General features: G+C 40.3%; 1 protein-coding gene across 9 annotated transcripts in view; it reads left to right on the top strand.

Moving 5' to 3' along the window:
• Window positions 1-19644, top strand: part of fryb (furry homolog b (Drosophila)) — a 247848-nt gene that overhangs the window by 123000 nt on the left and 105204 nt on the right. For all 9 annotated transcript variants that reach the window (XM_036967913.1, XM_036967909.1, XM_036967914.1 and 6 more), the window contains exons 9-17: window positions 1535-1633; window positions 8440-8541; window positions 10415-10518; window positions 11205-11313; window positions 13489-13575; window positions 14633-14804; window positions 17315-17447; window positions 17762-17869; window positions 18220-18346. In XM_036967913.1, coding sequence (XP_036823808.1) covers window positions 1535-1633; window positions 8440-8541; window positions 10415-10518; window positions 11205-11313; window positions 13489-13575; window positions 14633-14804; window positions 17315-17447; window positions 17762-17869; window positions 18220-18346 — 1041 coding nt within the window. The remainder of the gene's footprint in view (window positions 1-1534; window positions 1634-8439; window positions 8542-10414; window positions 10519-11204; window positions 11314-13488; window positions 13576-14632; window positions 14805-17314; window positions 17448-17761; window positions 17870-18219; window positions 18347-19644) is intronic.

Raw genomic sequence — 19644 nt, 5'->3', positions numbered from 1 at the left:
CTGTCTCTACACCAGTCTGGCTCTACACCAGTCCGTCTATACACCAGTCTGTATCAACACCAGTCTGTCTCTACACCAGTCCGTCTATACACCAGTCTGTCTCCACACCAGTCTGTCTCCACACCAGTCTGTCTCCACACCAGTCTGTCTCCACACCAGTCTGTCTCTACACCAGTCTGTCTCTACACCAGTCTGTCTCTACACTTGTCGCATATCCTCTCACACTCCTCATATCTTCTCATATCCCCTCATATCCTCTCACATCTCTCTCACACTCCTCATATCTTCTCATATCCCCTCATATCCTCTCACACCTCTCTCACACTCCTCATATCTTCTCATATCCCCTCATATCCTCTCACACCTCTCTCACGCTCCTCATATCTTCATATCCCCTCACATCCTCTCACATCTCTCTCACACCTCTCATATCCCCTCATATCTCTCTCACACCTCTCATATATTCTCATATCCCCTCATATCCTCTCACATCTCTCTCAAACCTCTCATATCTTCTCATATCTCCTTATATCCCCTCATATCTATCTCACACTCCTCATATCTTCTCATATCCCCTCATATCCTCTCACATCTCTCTCAAACCTCTCATATCTTCTCATATCTCCTCATATCCCCTCATATCTATCTCACACTCCTCATATCTTCTCATATCCCCTCATATCCTCTCACATCTCTCTCACACCTCTCATATCTTCTCATATCCTCTCACATCTATCTCACACTCCTCATATCTTCTCATATCCCCTCATATCCTCTCACATCTCTCTCACACCTCTCATATCTTCTCATATCCTCTCACATCTATCTCACACTCCTCATATCTTCTCATATCCCCTCATATCCTCTCACATCTATCTCATACTCCTCATATCCCCTCATATCCCCTCATATCCTCTCACATCTCTCTCACACTCCTCATATCTTCTCATATCCAGACATATCCTCTCACATCTCTCTCACATCCCCTCATATCTATCTCACATCCCCTCATATCTTCTCATATCCTCTCATATCTTCTCATATCTTCTCATATCCTCTCACATCTATCTCACATCCCCTCATATATTCTCATATCTTCTCATATCCTCTCACATATCTCTCACACTCCTCATATCTTCTCATATCCCCTCATATCCTCTCACATCTCTCTCATATCCCCACATATCTTCTCATATCCTCTCACATCTCTCATATCCCCTCATATCTTCTCATATCCTCTCATATCTTCTCATATCCTCCCATATCCTCTCATATCTTCTCATATCTTCTCATATCTCTCTCATATCTCATAGTCTCTCATGTCTAATATAGTGTACCTCTAACTCTACTTCATGTTGTAATGTGCCTAATCAATCAATAATGTCACTGGAGATATTAGTCCCCCGTAGCCGCAGTACATATCTCTATACCATATCTTGAAATCTCTCATATCTAATATACTGTACCTGTCCTGTACATTGGTAACCCCTCTGCTCTGTGTATGACCTATGACCTTTTCCCTTTGACCTTGCAGACGGTGAAGAACGAGGTGAATGTTCCGTGTCTGAGGAACTTTGTAGAAAGTCTGTATGACACTACGCTGGACCTGTCCTCTAGGAAGAAACACTCTCTGGTCAGTCTATGCCACACTATTACTGTACTGGTCAGTCTGTTACTGTACTGGTCAGTCTATACCACTCTATTACTGTACTGGTCAGTCTATACCACACTATTACTGTACTGGTCAGTCTATACCACTCTATTACTGTACTGGTCAGTCTGTTACTGTACTGGTCAGTCTATACCACTCTATTACTGTACTGGTCAGTCTATACCACTCTATTACTGTACTGGTCAGTCTATACCACACTATTACTGTACTGGTCAGTCTGTTACTGTACTGGTCAGTCTATACCACACTATTACTGTACTGGTCAGTCTATTACTGTACTGGTCAGTCTATACCACTCTATTACTGTACTGGTCAGTCTATACCACACTATTACTGTACTAGTCAGTCTATACCACTATATTACTGTACTGGTCAGTCTATACCACTATATTACTGTACTGATCAGTCTGTACCACTCTATTACTGTAATGGTCAGTCTATACCACACTATTACTGTACTGGTCAGTCTGTTACTGTACTGGTCAGTCTATACCACTCTATTACTGTACTGGTCAGTCTGTTACTGTACTGGTCAGTCTATACCACTCTATTACTGTACTGGTCAGTCTATACCACACTATTACTGTACTGGTCAGTCTATACCACACTATTACTGTACTGGTCAGTCTATACCACACTATTACTGTACTGGTCAGTCTATACCACTCTATTACTGTACTGGTCAGTCTATACCACTATATTACTGTACTGATCAGTCTGTACCACTCTATTACTGTAATGGTCAGTCTATACCACACTATTATTGTACTGGTCAGTCTATACCACACTATTACTGTACTGGTCAGTCTATACCACTATATTACTGTACTGATCAGTCTATACCACACTATTACTGTACTGGTCAGTCTATTACTGTACTGTTCAGTCTATACCACACTATTACTGTACCGGTCAGTCTATACCACACTATTACTGTACTGGTCAGTCTATACCACACTATTACTGTACTGGTCAGTCTATACCACACTATTACTGTACCTGTCAGTCTATACCACACTTTTACTGTACTGGTCAGTTTATACCACACTATTACTGTACTGGTCAGTCTATACCACACTATTACTGTACTGGTCAGTCTATACTACACTATTACTGTACTGGTCAGTCTATGCAACACTATTACTGTACTGGTCAGTCTATACCACTCTATTACTGTACTGGTCAGTCTATTACTGTACTGGTCAGTTTATACCACACTATTACTGTACTGGTCAGTCTATACCACACTATTATTGTACTGGTCAGTACCGGTCAGTCTATACCACACTATTACTGTACTGGTCAGTCTATACCACACTATTACTGTACTGGTCAGTCTATACCACACTATTACTGTACCTGTCAGTCTATACCACACTTTTACTGTACTGGTCAGTTTATACCACACTATTACTGTACTGGTCAGTCTATACCACACTATTACTGTACTGGTCAGTCTATACCACACTATTACTGTACTGGTCAGTCTATGCAACACTATTACTGTACTGGTCAGTCTATACCACTCTATTACTGTACTGGTCAGTCTATTACTGTACTGGTCAGTTTATACCACACTATTACTGTACTGGTCAGTCTATACCACACTATTATTGTACTGGTCAGTCTATACCACACTATTACTGTACTGGTCAGTCTATACCACACTATTACTGTACTGGTCAGTCTATACCACACTATTACTGTACCTGTCAGTCTATACCACACTAGTACTATACTGGTCAGTCTATACCACACTATTACTGTACTGGTCAGATTCTCCTTTTACAGATTTCAGCTTTAAGTCATGTCTCCTTTCCTCACCTACCACTGATTAATGAATGGACTCCACCAATCGTCTGGTCCCACAGTATTAATGAATGGACTCCAGGTATAGTCTGGTCCCATAGTATTAATGAATGAACTCCAGGTATAGTCTGGTCCCCATAGTATTAATGAATTGACTCCAGGTATAGTCTGGTCCCCATAGTATTAATGAATTGACTCCAGGTATAGTCTGGTCCCCATAGTATTAATGAATGGACTACAGGTATAGTCTGGTCCCATAGTATTAATGAATGGACTACAGGTATAGTCTGGTCCCCATAGTATTAATGAATGGACTCCAGGTATAGTCTGGTCCCCATAGTATTACTGAATGGACTCCAGGTATAGTCTGGTCCCATAGTATTAATGAATGGACTCCAGGTATAGTCTGGTCCCATAGCATTAATGAATGGACTCCAGGTATAGTCTGGTCCCCATAGTATTAATGCATGGACTCCAGGTATAGTCTGGTCCCCATAGTATTCATGAATGGACTCCAGGTATAGTCTGGTCCCCATAGTATTAATGAATTGACTCCAGGTATAGTCTGGTCCCCATAGTATTAATGAATGGACTCCAGGTATAGTCTGGTCCCATAGTATTAATGAATGGACTACATGTATAGTCTGGTCCCCATAGTATTAATGAATGGACTCCAGGTATAGTCTGGTCCCCATAGTATTAATGAATGGACTCCAGGTATAGTCTGGTCCCATAGTATTAATGAATGGACTCCAGGTATAGTCTGGTCCCATAGCATTAATGAATGGACTCCAGGTATAGTCTGGTCCCCATAGTATTAATGCATGGACTCCAGGTATAGTCTGGTCCCCATAGTATTCATGAATGGACTCCAGGTATAGTCTGGTCCCCATAGTATTAATGAATTGACTCCAGGTATAGTCTGGTCCCCATAGTATTAATGAATTGACTCCAGGTATAGTCTGGTCCCCATAGTATTAATGAATTGACTCCAGGTATAGTCTGGTCCCCATAGTATTAATGAAGGGACTCCAGGTATAGTCTGGTCCCATAGTATTAATGAATGACAGGACAAGAGGAGGGGGGGTATGTGGTGTTGGGACACAGCCCATTGATGTATTTATGGACTGCTGGTTTTTTTCAATAGTTGTTGTCGTTGTTTTTGTTTTTGTGTGTGGTTGTTTATTTGTCCCCTTGTGGCTTTCACTACCTCCTTCGAATGGTGCTAGAAATGTCATCCGCCTACTGAACATGTTTGTTTTGTTTGGGATTCTTCAAATACCCTCCATCCAGCCAACCAGACGTTAAGACAAGACTTCAATCTGTCACTCCTCTTCTTCCTCCTCCTCACTCCTTCTTTAACAAGATGTTTTTCACGATGAGTACACACACACACTACCCTGTCATGCCAGAGCTGACGGGACCAAAAGGAGCAGGGAGATAATAACACGCTGTTTGTTTGTCCCTACATGTTGTTCTTCCTCATACCGCCACACCCCTACCCTTCAATTTGTACTCTACCGACTGACAGAGAGAGTGGGAGAAGGGTGTGGGGAGAGAGAGAAAGACAGAGACAGAAGAGCTGGGATAGTGTGTGTGTATGAAAGAGACAGAGAGAGAGAAGAGAGAGACAGAGAGAGAGGGAGACAGAGAGAGAGGGAGACAGAGAGAGAGAGAGAGAGACAGAGAGAGAGAGAGAGAGACGGAGAGAGACAGAGAGAGAGAGAGACGGAGAGAGAGACAGAGAGAGAGACAGAGAGAGAGAGAGAGAGAGAGACAGATAGAGAGAGAGAGGGAGAGAGAGCGATGGGAGGAAGGTAGGAAGGAAGGAAGGAAGGAAGGAAGGAAGGAAGGAAGGAAGGAAGGAAGGAAGGAGAGACAACATATTAGATTATATTTACTGACAGATTACTCATCTGATACATTCCCATCATACCTCAACCAGTTTAAAAGCATTACCTACATATGCCTGCCGGTCTGAGAGTGGTATTTGAGACTTAATGTAATAGAATATATTTAATGATCATTGTGAGACACTAACACTGAAACAGACACACAGGTGTGAGAGGACCACGGTTGGCACCAATCTGAAACTCCATACAACCTTGTTGAATGAGTACATGTAATGACAAATAATGTAGTGTAATGTAATGTAGTGTAGTGTAATGTCATGTAATGTAATGTAGTGTAATGTAATGTAATGTAGTGTAATGTAATGTAATGTAGTGTAATGTAGTGTAATGTAATGTAATGTAATGTAGTGTAATGTAATGTAATGTAATGTAGTGTAATGTAATGTAATGTAGTGTAATGTAATGTAATGTAGTGTAATGTAATGTAATGTAGTGTAGTGTAATGTAGTGTAATGTAATGTAATGTAGTGTAATGTAATGTAGTGTAATGTAGTGTAATGTAATGTAATGTAGTGTAATGTAATGTAATGTAGTGTAATGTAGTGTAATGTAGTGTAATGTAGTGTAATGTAATGTAATGTAGTGTAATGTAATGTAGTGTAATGTAGTGTAATGTAGTGTAGTGTAATGTAATGTAGTGTAATGTAATGTAATGTAGTGTAATGTAATGTAATGTAGTGTAATGTAGTGTAATGTAATGTAATGTAGTGTAGTGTAATGTAATGTAATGTAGTGTAATGTAATGTAATGTAGTGTAATGTAGTGTAATGTAATGTAATGTAATGTAGTGTAGTGTAATGTAATGTAATGTAGTGTAATGTAATGTAGTGTAGTGTAATGTAATGTAATGTAGTGTAATGTAATGTAATGTAGTGTAATGTAATGTAATGTAATGTAATGTAGTGTAATGTAATGTAGTGTAATGTAATGTAATGTAATGTAGTGTAATGTAATGTAATGTAGTGTAATGTAATGTAATGTAATGTAATGTAGTGTAATGTAATGTAATGTAATGTAGTGTAATGTAATGTAATGTAGTGTAATGTAATGTAATGTAATGTAATGTAATGTAGTGTAATGTAATGTAATGTAATGTAGTGTAATGTAGTGTAATGTAGTGTAATGTAATGTAATGTAGTGTAATGTAGTGTAATGTAATGTAATGTAGTGTAATGTAATGTAGTGTAATGTAATGTAGTGTAATGTAATGTAATGTAGTGTAATGTAATGTAATGTAGTGTAGTGTAATGTAATGTAATGTAGTGTAATGTAATGTAGTGTAATGTAATGTAATGTAGTGTAATGTAATGTAATGTAGTGTAATGTAGTTTAATGTAGTGTAATGTAATGTAATGTAGTGTAATGTAATGTAATGTAGTGTAATGTAATGTAGTTTAATGTAGTGTAATGTAGTGTAATGTAGTGTAATGTAGTGTAATGTAATGTAATGTAGTGTAATGTAATGTAGTGTAATGTAATGTAGTGTAATGTAATGTAGTTTAATGTAGTGTAATGTAGTGTAATGTAGTGTAATGTAGTGTAATGTAATGTAATGTAGTGTAATGTAATGTAGTTTAATGTAGTGTAATGTAGTGTAATGTAGTGTAATGTAGTGTAATGTAATGTAATGTAGTGTAATGTAATGTAGTTTAATGTAGTTTAATGTAGTGTAATGTAGTGTAATGTAGTGTAATGTAATGTAGTGTAATGTAATGTAATGTAGTGTAATGTAATGTAATGTAGTGTAATGTAATGTAGTGTAATGTAATGTAGTGTAATGTAATGTAGTTTAATGTAGTGTAATGTAGTGTAATGTAGTGTAATGTAGTGTAATGTAATGTAATGTAGTGTAATGTAATGTAGTGTAATGTAGTGTAATGTAATGTAATGTAATGTAGTTTAATGTAGTTTAATGTAGTGTAATGTAGTGTAATGTAATGTAATGTAGTTTAATGTAGTTTAATGTAGTTTAATGTAGTGTAATGTAGTGTAATGTAGTGTAATGTAATGTAATGTAGTTTAATGTAGTTTAATGTAATGTAATGTAGTGTAATGTAATGTAATGTAATGTAATGTAATGTAGTTTAATGCATGGCATGTAGTGTAGTGTAATGTCATGTAGTTTAAAACAATGTATTGTAATGTGTTATAATGTATTGTAGTGTAGTGTAATGTCATGTTGTGTAAAACAATGTAGTGAAATGTAATGTAATGTGTTGTAATGTAATGTAGTGTAATGTCATGTAGTGTAGTGTAATATCATGCAGTGTAGTGTAGTGTAATGTCGTGTAAAACAATGTAGTGTAATGTAATGTAATGTAGTGTAATGTCATGTAGTATAGTGTAATGTTATGTCCTGTCGTGTAATGTAGTGTAATGTCAGGTAGTGTAGTGTAATGTCATGTAGTGTAGTGTAATGTCATGTAGTGTAGTGTAATGTCAGGTAGAATAGTGTAATGTCATGTAGTGTAATGTAGTGTAGTGCAATGTAATGTAGTATAGTGTAATGTCATGTAGTATAGTGTAATGTCATGTAGTGTAGTGTAATGTCATGTAGTATAGTGTAATGTCATGTAGTATAGTGTAATGTCATGTAGTGTAGTGTAATGTGTAGTATAGTGTAATGTCATGTAGTATAGTGTAATGTCATGTAGTGTAGTGTAATGTTATGCAGTGTAGTGTAATGTCGTGTAGTATAGTGTAATGTCATGTAGTGTAGTGTAATGTCGTGTAGTGTAATGTAATGTAGTGTAATGTCATGTAGTGTAGTGTAATGTAACATAGTGCAATGCCATTTAGTGCAGTGTAATGTAGTATAGTGTAATGTCATGTAGTATAGTGTAATGTCATGTAATGTAGTGTAATGTCATGTAGTGTAGTGTAATGTCAGGTAGTATAGTGTAATGTCATGTAGTGTAATGTAGTAATGTAGTGAGTGTAGTGTCATGTCGTGTAATGTAGTGTAATGTCATGTAGTGTAGTGTAATGTCGTGTAATGTCATGTAGTGTATGGATCCATGATGAGTTGTTGTTCTCTGTCTCCAGGCTCTGTTTCCATTGGTTACCTGTCTGCTGTGTGTCAGTCAGAAGCAGCTCTTCCTCAACAGATGGCACATCTTCCTCAACAACTGTCTCTCCAACCTCAAGGTCAGAACACACACCCATACCCACAAACACACCCACCCATACCCACCCACCCACCCATACCCACACACACACCCACCCATACCCACCCACCCACCCACCCATACCCACACACACACCCATACCCACACACACACACCCATACCTATACACACACACACCCATACCCACACACACACACCCATACCCACACACACACACACCCATACCCACACACACACCCATACCCACACACACCTACCCATACATATACACACACCCATACACACACACACACCCATACCCACACACACACCCACCCATACCCACACACACACAAACACACACACACACACACACACACACACACACACCTCAACCCCCCTTATTAGCTGTGCTGGTGGAGGAAGCTGTTCGGTAGAAGGTGTTCAGGTTGAACAGCAATAGATGTCAGAGTGCCTGGAGGATACTGCATGAGGGTTGTTTATGGTTCTCCTCTGGGGACAACCGGAGAACCCGTTTAGGTTCTAGACAGCACCTTTTATTCTCAGAGTGTATGTCTGGTAATGTTATTGGGTTCTGTTCGGTTCTCACTAATGGGATAGACAGTGGCACTGTGGGTAATGCTTCTTACACTATCATCCTATGGTGAGACTCTATGTCAGTGGTAATGTTATTGGGTTCTGGTCGGTTCTCACTAATGGGATAGACAGTGGCACTGTGGGTAATGCTTCTTACACTATCATCCTATGGTGAGACTCTATGTCTGGTAATGTTATTGGGTTCTGGTCGGTTCTCACTAATGGGATAGACAGTGGCACTGTGGGTAATGCTTCTTACACTATCATCCTATGGTGAGACTCTATGTCAGTGGTAATGTTATTGGGTTCTGGTCGGTTCTCACTAATGGGATAGACAGTGGCACTGTGGGTAATGCTTCTTACACTATCATCCTATGGTGAGACTCTATGTCAGTGGTAATGTTATTGGGTTCTGGTCGGTTCTCACTAATGGGATAGACAGTGGCACTGTGGGTAATGCTTCTTACACTATCATCCTATGGTGAGACTCTATGTCAGTGGTAATGTTATTGGGTTCTGGTCGGTTCTCACTAATGGGATAGACAGTGGCACTGTGGGTAATGCTTCTTACACTATCATCCTATGGTGAGACTCTATGTCAGTGGTAATGTTATTGGGTTCTGGTCGGTTCTCACTAATGGGATAGACAGTGGCACTGTGGGTAATGCTTCTTACACTATCATCCTATGGTGAGACTCTATGTCAGTGGTAATGTTATTGGGTTCTGGTCGGTTCTCACTAATGGGATAGACAGTGGCACTGTGGGTAATGCTTCTTACACTATCATCCTATGGTGAGACTCTATGTCAGTGGTAATGTTATTGGGTTCTGGTCGGTTCTCACTAATGGGATAGACAGTGGCACTGTGGGTAATGCTTCTTACACTATCATCCTATGGTGAGACTCTATGTCAGTGGTAATGTTATTGGGTTCTGGTCGGTTCTCACTAATGGGATAGACAGTGGCACTGTGGGTAATGCTTCTTACACTATCATCCTATGGTGAGACTCTATGTCAGTGGTAATGTTATTGGGTTCTGGTCGGTTCTCACTAATGGGATAGACAGTGGCACTGTGGGTAATGCTTCTTACACTATCATCCTATGGTGAGACTCTATGTCAGTGGTAATGTTATTGGGTTCTGGTCGGTTCTCACTAATGGGATAGACAGTGGCACTGTGGGTAATGCTTCTTACACTATCATCCTATGGTGAGACTCTATGTCAGTTGGTAATTGGAACTAATGTGGTGTGAAACCAGACCGATGCTACTGTGTGCTGTTGACGTGTGACTAACTCTTGAGGTGTGTGTTTCCAGAATAAGGATCCCAAGATGGCCCGTGTGGCTCTGGAGGCTCTCTACCGGCTCCTCTGGGTCTATATGATCAGGATCAAGTGTGAGAGCAACACCGGAACACAGAGGTACTGTAGGATACAACATACACCATGCTCGTCTGTCATCGGCAGTTTACAATGTTGTCGACAGGAGCCCTTTTTCGTGTGTATCCGAGGTTTTTCAATAGCTGTCCTGGGGCCTGTACATGTGTAATGCTCTCCTTCAGTATTATACAAGAAGGATGTAATGTATTGCTTCTGTTGTGTGATATTAATCTATCCTTCCCCTTTCGCTCTCTCTCTCTTTCCCTCGCTCTCTCCCCCCCTCTCTCTCTCTCTCTTTCCCTCGCTCTCTCCCCCCCTCTCTCTGTCTCTCTCTTGCTCTTTCTCCCTTCCTCCTCTCTCTCTCTCTCTCTCTCTCTCTCTCTCTCTCTCTCTCTCTCTCTCTCTCTCTCTCTCTCTCTCTCTCTCTCTCAACCCCTTCTCCCTCACTCCCCTTTCTCTCTCTATTTCGCTCTCTCTTTCTCTCTCTCTCTCTCTCTCTCTCTCTCTCTCTCTCTCTCTCTCTCTCTCTCTCTCTCTCTCTCTTCCTCCCTCTCACTTTCTCACCCCCCTCCTCCCTTCCTTCCCTTTCTCTCTCTCTTTCCCACGCTCTCCCCCCCCTCTCTCCCCCCTCTCTCTTGCTCTCTTTCTCCCTTCCTCCTCCTCTCTCTCTCTCTCTCTCTCTCTCTCTCTTTCTCCCTTCCTCCTCCTCTCTCTCTCGTTTTCTCTAGTCGTCTGACGTCCATCACCACCACTCTGTTCCCTAAGGGCAGTCGTAGTGTCGTACCCAGAGACATGCCACTCAACATCTTTGTCAAGATCATACAATTTATAGCCCAGGTGTGTATTAAGGACATACAACAAACAAACCGGATGGAAAATATCCAGATTGTGTTCAAATATTACTCTGAACAGACAGAAATATCATTATTCACAATACTACACCAGGGAGCATCGTTAACTTACAGATTATCAGCTTCTAGGTTTAACACCCCTACTCTTATGACAAGTGCCATGGGATCTTTAATGACCTCAGAGAGTCAGGACACCTGTTTAACGCCCCATCCAAAAGATGGCACCCTACACAGGGCAGTGTCCCCAATCATGGGATTTTTTTTTTTAGACCAGAGGAAATAGTGCCTCCTACTTGCCCTCCAACATCACCTGCTCTCCCATCCAGGGACTGACCTGGACCAACCCTGCTTAGCATCAGAAGCAAGCCAGCAGTGGGATGCAGGGTGGTATGCTGCTGGCAAATACAAATACAATTGCGAGAAGGTCTACGGTTTGGAAAGCAAATGCCTACTTCTGAAAAGAGAAGACTGATCTGTCTGGAGATGAGAATCGACTTTTGTTCATTTGACATTATATACAAAGTCAGCTTTAATTTGAGAGTATTTTATCGGGTAAACCATTTAGAAATTACAGCACTTATTGTACATAGTCACCCCATTTTAGGGGACCAAACGTATGGGGACAAATTCACTTATATGTGTATGAAAGGAGTCAAACGTTTAGTATTTGGTCCCATAGTCCTAACATGCAACGATTACAACAAGCTTGTGACTCTACAAACTGGTTGGATGCATTTTCTGTTTGTTTTTGGTTGTTTTTTCTTCAGATGAATTTGTGCCCAATAGAAATGAATGGTAAATGATGTATTGTGTCATTTTGGAGTCACTTTTATTGTACACGAGAATATAATATGTTTTTGAACACTTCTACATTAATGTGGATGCTAATTAATACGGATAATCCTGAATGAATCGTGAATCGTGAATAATTATTTTGTGAATAGTTATTTGGGATATGATATTTGCAATGGTGAGAGGTTAGCATGTCTTGTCTGTATGACTGACAATCTGCACTTTAACCTCATAGTCATTTAAGTCTCCTTCAAAACAGCCTAGAACTAATTATAAAAACACTATTCCTTGTGTTTGGATGTGTATCATATATAACATTATAGCCGATTGTTTTGTTTTTTTACTTTCCTAAAACAATAATTGTCCACCTCACGGTTCATCTGTCAGAGATTTCAGCACTAAATACATCAGGGCATTACATGCATAGACCTTCAGGCCTAGGTGTCCGTGGTAGGATCTTAATATGGAAGAGAGGTTTAGACCCCAGATAGACAGATAGAGATATGGAGATATGCCAGCACCGTGATGCAACACCAACATCCATCTTTATACTCAGACAGCCTACTGTGTCTACTACTACTGTGTCTACTACTACTGTGTCGTCTACTACTGTGTCTACTACTACTACTACTGTGTCTACTACTACTACTGTGTCTACTACTACTACTGTGTCTACTACTACTACTGTGTCTACTACTACTACTGGGTCTACTACTACTACTGTGTCGTCTACTACTGTGTCTACTACTACTACTACTGTGTCTACTACTACTACTGTGTCTACTACTACTACTGTGTCTACTACTACTGTGTCTACTACTACTACTGTGTCTACTACTACTGTGTCTACTACTACTACTGTGTCTACTACTACTGTGTCTACTACTACTGTGTCTACTACTACTACTGTGTCTACTACTACTACTGTGTCTACTACTACTGTGTCTACTACTACTGTGTCTACTACTACTGTGTCTACTACTACTGTGTCTACTACTACTACTGTGTCTACTACTACTGTGTCTACTACTACTGTGTCTACTACTACTACTGTGTCTACTACTACTACTGTGTCTACTACTACTACTGGGTCTACTACTACTACTGTGTCTACTACTACTACTGTGTCTACTACTACTGTGTCTACTACTACTACTGTGTCTACTAATACTGTGTCTACTACTACTGTGTCTACTACTACTGTGTCTACTACTACTACTGTGTCTACTACTACTGTGTCTACTACTACTGTGTCTACTACTACTGTGTATACTACTACTACTGTGTCTACTACTACTGCTGTGTCTACTACGTCTACTACTACAGTACTCTATAATATTGGTCCTCTTCTCCTCCTCTCTCTCTTCAGGAAAGACTCGATTTTGCCATGAAGGAGATCATCTTTGACCTGCTGTGTGTCGGGAAGCCTGCCAAAGCGTTCAGTCTCAACCCAGAGGTAACAAACACAGTGGCAAGCAGGTCGGGGCCCCTAAAGCTCAGGTCTACTCCAGATAGCAGTTAGACATTTCATAAGCCATGGGACAATTATTTGTAATTTTTAAATTACAGGAAAGTGGCTTTAAAGCTGCAATATGTAACGTTTTTTGGGTGACCTGACCAAATTCACTTAGAAATGTAGATATATAGATCTGTCATTCTCATTGAAAGCAAGTCTAAGAAGCGGTAGTAAATATGTTCTATTTACGCTATTTCTAGGCCTACTGTTATTCACTTTTCAGTTTTGTACACCAGCTTCAAATAGCTTGAAAAAATAATATTTTTTGGTTATTTAAAAGATATTCCACAGCGGTTTAGATTGTAAAATTCTTCTCTACTTGCTTGTTTTGTCACATAAACTGAAATTAGATGAACTTTTTGAATTTTAGCAAACAGGAAATGGCGGAGCGATTTCTGCATTTCTGCAAAACGGCAAAATGTTCTTTCACCCTCTTGGCAAAATGTGTAGAATAGCATTGAGATTAGCTTTAAAACAGCATCATTTTCTCTGCCCCATTTTAACATGTGTAGAAGTTCAAGTAGATAGCTATTTTCCTTTAAAAAATGGTTTTCCTTGTTCGGACCTTGCAGAGAGGAGCCTCGCTAACTACACTACACCACTGACCTGATGCCTATAGCAGAAGGCTGGGGAGCCTCAAATGTATACTAATACTGTGTGTGTGTGTGTTGTGTGTGTGTGTGTGTGTGTGTGTGTGTGTGTGTGTGTGTGTGTGTGTGTGTGTGTGTGTGTGTGTGTGTGTGTGTGCGTGCGTCTGTGTTGTGTCTCCGTAGCGTATGAACATAGGTCTGAGGGCCTTCCTGGTGATAGCTGATGCCCTGCAGCAGAAGGACGGGGAGCCTCCCATGTATACTAATACTGTGTGTGTGTGTTGTGTCTCCGTAGCGTATGAACATAGGTCTGAGGGCCTTCCTGGTGATAGCTGATGCCCTGCAGCAGAAGGACGGGGAGCCTCCCATGTATACTAATACTGTGTGTGTGTGTTGTGTCTCCGTAGCGTATGAACATAGGTCTGAGGGCCTTCCTGGTGATAGCTGATGCCCTGCAGCAGAAGGACGGGGAGCCTCCCATGCCCAACACTGGAGCCACTCTGCCCTCTGGAAACTCTCTGAAGAAGAAGAAGACTTACCTCAGCAAGACGCTCACTGAGGACGAAGCCCAACTCATAGGTGTGTGTGCATTTGTGTGTGTGTGCAGCTTGTGGGTGTGTGTGTGTGTGTATTTGCCCCATGAAGTGGCACTAGAGACGCTCTCCCACTAGTGATGGGGGGGAAAAAATTGATACAGTTACATATCGCAATAATATTTTATATGATATTATGTCGATACTTTGTCTCCAAGTATCAGTTTGTAAAAATAATATATTGTTTTATTTCTTTCTGTTGCTAGATAGTGTTAGCTAGCGCTAATCAGCTGTACCTGCTTCAAAACTCTGGTATTTTTCATCCTATAGCTTGTTTTCCATCTTTTAAAAAAATAGTGAGCCAACATGTTTTTTAGAACTTTTATTGTCGGGACTGATCAAAACCAATTTTCCATTGTTCTCTCACTCGCCTCTCTGCAGCAGACATGTAGTGAGCAATATGTTTGGAACATCAAATCACAATACAATCACAGTATCGAATCACAATACATATAGAATCACAATACATATAGAATCACAATACATATAGAATCACAATACATATAGAATCACAATACATATAGAATCTTGAGAATCACAATACATATAGAATCTTGAGAATCACAATACATATAGAATCTTGAGAATCACAACACATATAGAATCTTGAGAATCACAATACATATAGAATCTTGAGAATCACAATACATATAGAATCTTGAGAATCACAACACATATAGAATCTTGAGAATCACAATACATATAGAATCTTGAGAATCACAATACATATAGAATCTTGAGAATCACAATACATATAGAATCTTGAGAATCACAATACACATAGAATCTTGAGAATCACAACACATATAGAATCTTGAGAATCACAATACATATAGAATCTTGAGAATCACAATACATATAGAATCTTGAGAATCACAATACATATAGAATCTTGAGAATCACAACACATATAGAATCTTGAGAATCACAATACATATAGAATCTTGAGAATCACAATACATATAGAATCTTGAGAATCACAACACATAGAATCTTGAGAATCACAATACATATAGAATCTTGAGAATCACAATACATATAGAATCTTGAGAATCACAATACATATAGAATCTTGAGAATCACAATACATATAGAATCTTGAGAATCACAATACATATAGAATCTTGAGAATCACAACACATATAGAATCTTGAGAATCACAATACATATAGAATCTTGAGAATCACAATACATATAGAATCTTGAGAATCACAATACATATAGAATCCTGAGAATCACAATACATATAGAATCTTGAGAATCACAACACATATAGAATCTTGAGAATCACAACACATATAGAATCTTGAGAATCACAATACATATAGAATCTTGAGAATCACAACACATATAGAATCTTGAGAATCACAGTACATATAGAATCTTGAGAATGATGAGTATCGCAGTACATATCGTATTGGCACCGACAGGGCCTTCAGAAAGTATTCACACCTCTTGACCTTTTCCACATCTTGTTGTGTTACAGCCTGAATATAAAATGGAATAAATAGAGATTTGTTTTTGCGTCACTGTCCTACACACAATACCCCATAGTGTCAAGGTGGAATTATGTTTTTACAAATGTTTACATCATTAATGAAAAATGTCATGCTGAAATGTCTTGTCAGTAACTATTCAACACCTTTGTTATTGCAAGCCTAAATACGTTCAGTATTTAGTAAGCATGTGCTTAAAACCCCCTAAGGTCACTGTCCAGGCCTATCTGGGGTCTATGTCTATCTGGGGTCTGGGGTCCAGGCCTATCTGGGGTCCATGTCTATCTGGGGTCTATGTCTATCTGGGGTCTATGTCTATCTGTGGTCCATGTCTATCTGGGGTCCATGTCTATCTGTGGTCTGGGGTCTATGTCTATCTGGGGTCCGGGGTCTATGTCTATCTGGGGTCTATGTCTATCTGGGGTCCATGTCTATCTGAGGTCTGGGGTCCATGTCTATCTGGGGTCTATGTCTATCTGGGGTCCATGTCTATCTGGGGTCCATGTCTATCTGGGGTCCATGCCTATCTGGGGTCTGGGCTCCATGTCTATCTGGGGTCCATGTCTATCTGGGGTCTATGTCTATCTGGGGTCCATGTCTATCTGGGCTCCATGTCTATCTGGAGTCTGGGGTCCATGTCTATCTGGGGTCCATGCCTATCTGGGGTCTGGGCTCCATGTCTATCTGGGATCCATGTCTATCTGGGGTCTATGTCTATCTGGGGTCCATGTCTATCTGGGCTCCATGTCTATCTGGAGTCTGGGGTCCATGTCTATCTGGGGTCTATCTGTTGTTCCATGCAGTGAATCTGTTATTCAATGCATTTGTATGGGCTAATAACAGTAAGGCCCAAAAACTATTTTCATCAAATATATATATAAAATGATCCTTGATGAGATATTTTCTTTAAAAAATTCCTTATAGCTAGTAAAGTTCAGGAAGAGTTCAGGAGCTCATTACCTCTCTCTCTCTCTCTCTCCCTCTCTCTCTCTCTCTCTAGGTATGTCTCTGTACTACTCCCAGGTGCGTAAGGCCATAGACAACATCCTGAGACACTTGGACAAGGAGGTGGGCCGCTGTATGATGCTCACTAACGTACAGATGCTCAACAAGGAACCAGAGGACATGATCACGTATGTCCTGTATTTACTACCTACTATGACACTGTGTTGAAGCCACTCAATACTAGGTGGAAAAAAAGATTCTCTTTCTGATTGGTCCTAGTGTCACTATATTACTAATCTGTCCCTCCTCATGTCCATATGTCCTACCCTTACCCCCCCCTCCTCTCAATCTCTCTCTCTCTCTCTCTCTCTCTCTCTCTCGCTCTCTCCCTCTCTCTCGCTCTCTCTCCCTCTCTCTCTCCCTCTCCCTCTCTCTCTCTCTCTCTCTCCCTCCTCTTCCCCCCCTCTCTCTCTCTCCCCCTCTCTCCTTCCCTCTTTCTCAGAGGGGAGAGGAAGCCTAAGATAGATCTGTTCAGGACGTGTGTGGCAGCTATTCCTCGTATCCTCCCTGACAGCATGTCCAAACCTGAACTCATAGACCTTTTGTCACGGTGAGAGTCCCAGTCTATCAAACTGTCACATATTCAACATTTGTTCAGTAAAAACTTCACCCTCCTGTCATGCTAATGCAACGCTAACTTGAAACACATAACTTGTGCAAAATATTTTGCCTCATATGAGTCTAATGGTTTCTACTTTCTCCTGTCAGTCTGACTGTATCTTTAGAATGTGTGGCATGTTCTAGAACCTCTCTGTGTTGTCTCTCCTGTCAGTCTGACTGTATCTTTAGAATGTTTGGCGTATTCTAGAACCTCTCTGTGTTCTCTCTCCTGTCTGTCTGACTGTATCTTTAGAATGTTTGGCGTATTCTAGAACCTCTCTGCCTTCTCTCTCCTGTCAGCCTGACTGTCCACATGGACGACGAGCTCCGCCTCATCTCCCAGAATTCCTTGCAGAGCCTGCTGCTGGATTTCTCTGATTGGAGGGAGGACGTCCTGTTTGGATATACACACTTCCTGCTCCGAGAGGTGACTATATGTTTCAGATATATGTTATTGTAGAGCAGAGGTATTCATGCACATTTTGTTGAGTGATCTCAATTATTTTACCTAAACGACAACATGAACATACAAAACATAACACCACGAGTATTACATCAGGAGTATTACATAAGGAGTTTTACACCAGGAGTATCAGGAGTATTACACCAGGAGTATTACATCAGGAGTTTTACATCAGGAGTTTTACATCAGGAGTATTACACCAGCAGTATTACATCAGGAGTATTACAGCAGGAGTATTACACCAGGAGTATTACAGCAGGAGTGCCAGGAGTATTACACCAGGAGTATTACACTGGGAGTATTACATCAGGAGTATTACACAGGAGTATTACACCAGCAGTAGCATGAGTATTACAGCAGGAGTATTACACCAGGAGTATTACATCAGGAGTATTACATCAGGAGTATTACATCAGGAGTATTACACCAGGAGTATTACACCAGGAGTATCAGGAGTATTACACCAGGAGTATTACATCAGGAGTATCAGGAGTATTACATCAGGAGTATTACACTAGGAGTATTACAGCAGGAGTATCAGGAGTATTACATCAGGAGTATCATGAGTATTGCACCAGAAGTATTACATCAGGAGTATCAGGAGTATTACACCAGGAGTATTACATCAGGAGTATCAGGAGTATTACATCAGGAGTATTACACCATGAGTATTACAGCAGGAGTATTACATCAGGAGTATTATACCATGAGTGTTACATCAGGAGTATTACATCAGGAGTATTACACCATGAGTGTTACATCAGGAATATTACATCAGGAGTATTACACCAGGAGTATTACATCAGGAGTATTACACCAGGAGTATCACACCAGGAGTATTACATCAGGAGTATTACACCAGGAGTATCATGAGTATTACACCAGGAGTATCAGGAGTATTACACCAGGAGTATCACACCAGGAGCATCACGTCAGGAGTACCAGGACTATTACACCTGGAGTATCAGGAGTATTACACCAGGAGTATCAGGAAAATTACACCAGGAGTATTACATCAGGAGTATTACATCAGGAGTATCATGAGTATTACACTATGAGTATTACATCAGGAGTATCAGGAGTATTACACCAGGAGTATTACACCAGGAGTATTCCACCAGGAGTATTACATCAGGAGTATTACATCAGGAGTATTACACCAGGAGTATTACATCAGGAGTATCATGAGTATTACACCAGGAGTAGTACATCAGGAGTATCAGGAGTATTACATCAGGAGTATTACACCAGGAGTATTACAT

This window comes from Oncorhynchus mykiss, chromosome Y (genome assembly GCF_013265735.2).
Source record: "Oncorhynchus mykiss isolate Arlee chromosome Y, USDA_OmykA_1.1, whole genome shotgun sequence".
Classification (NCBI taxonomy): Eukaryota; Metazoa; Chordata; class Actinopteri; order Salmoniformes; family Salmonidae; genus Oncorhynchus; species Oncorhynchus mykiss.
The sequence above is the reverse complement of the archived record's forward strand: the minus strand, read 5'-3'. Positions and strand labels throughout refer to the sequence as shown.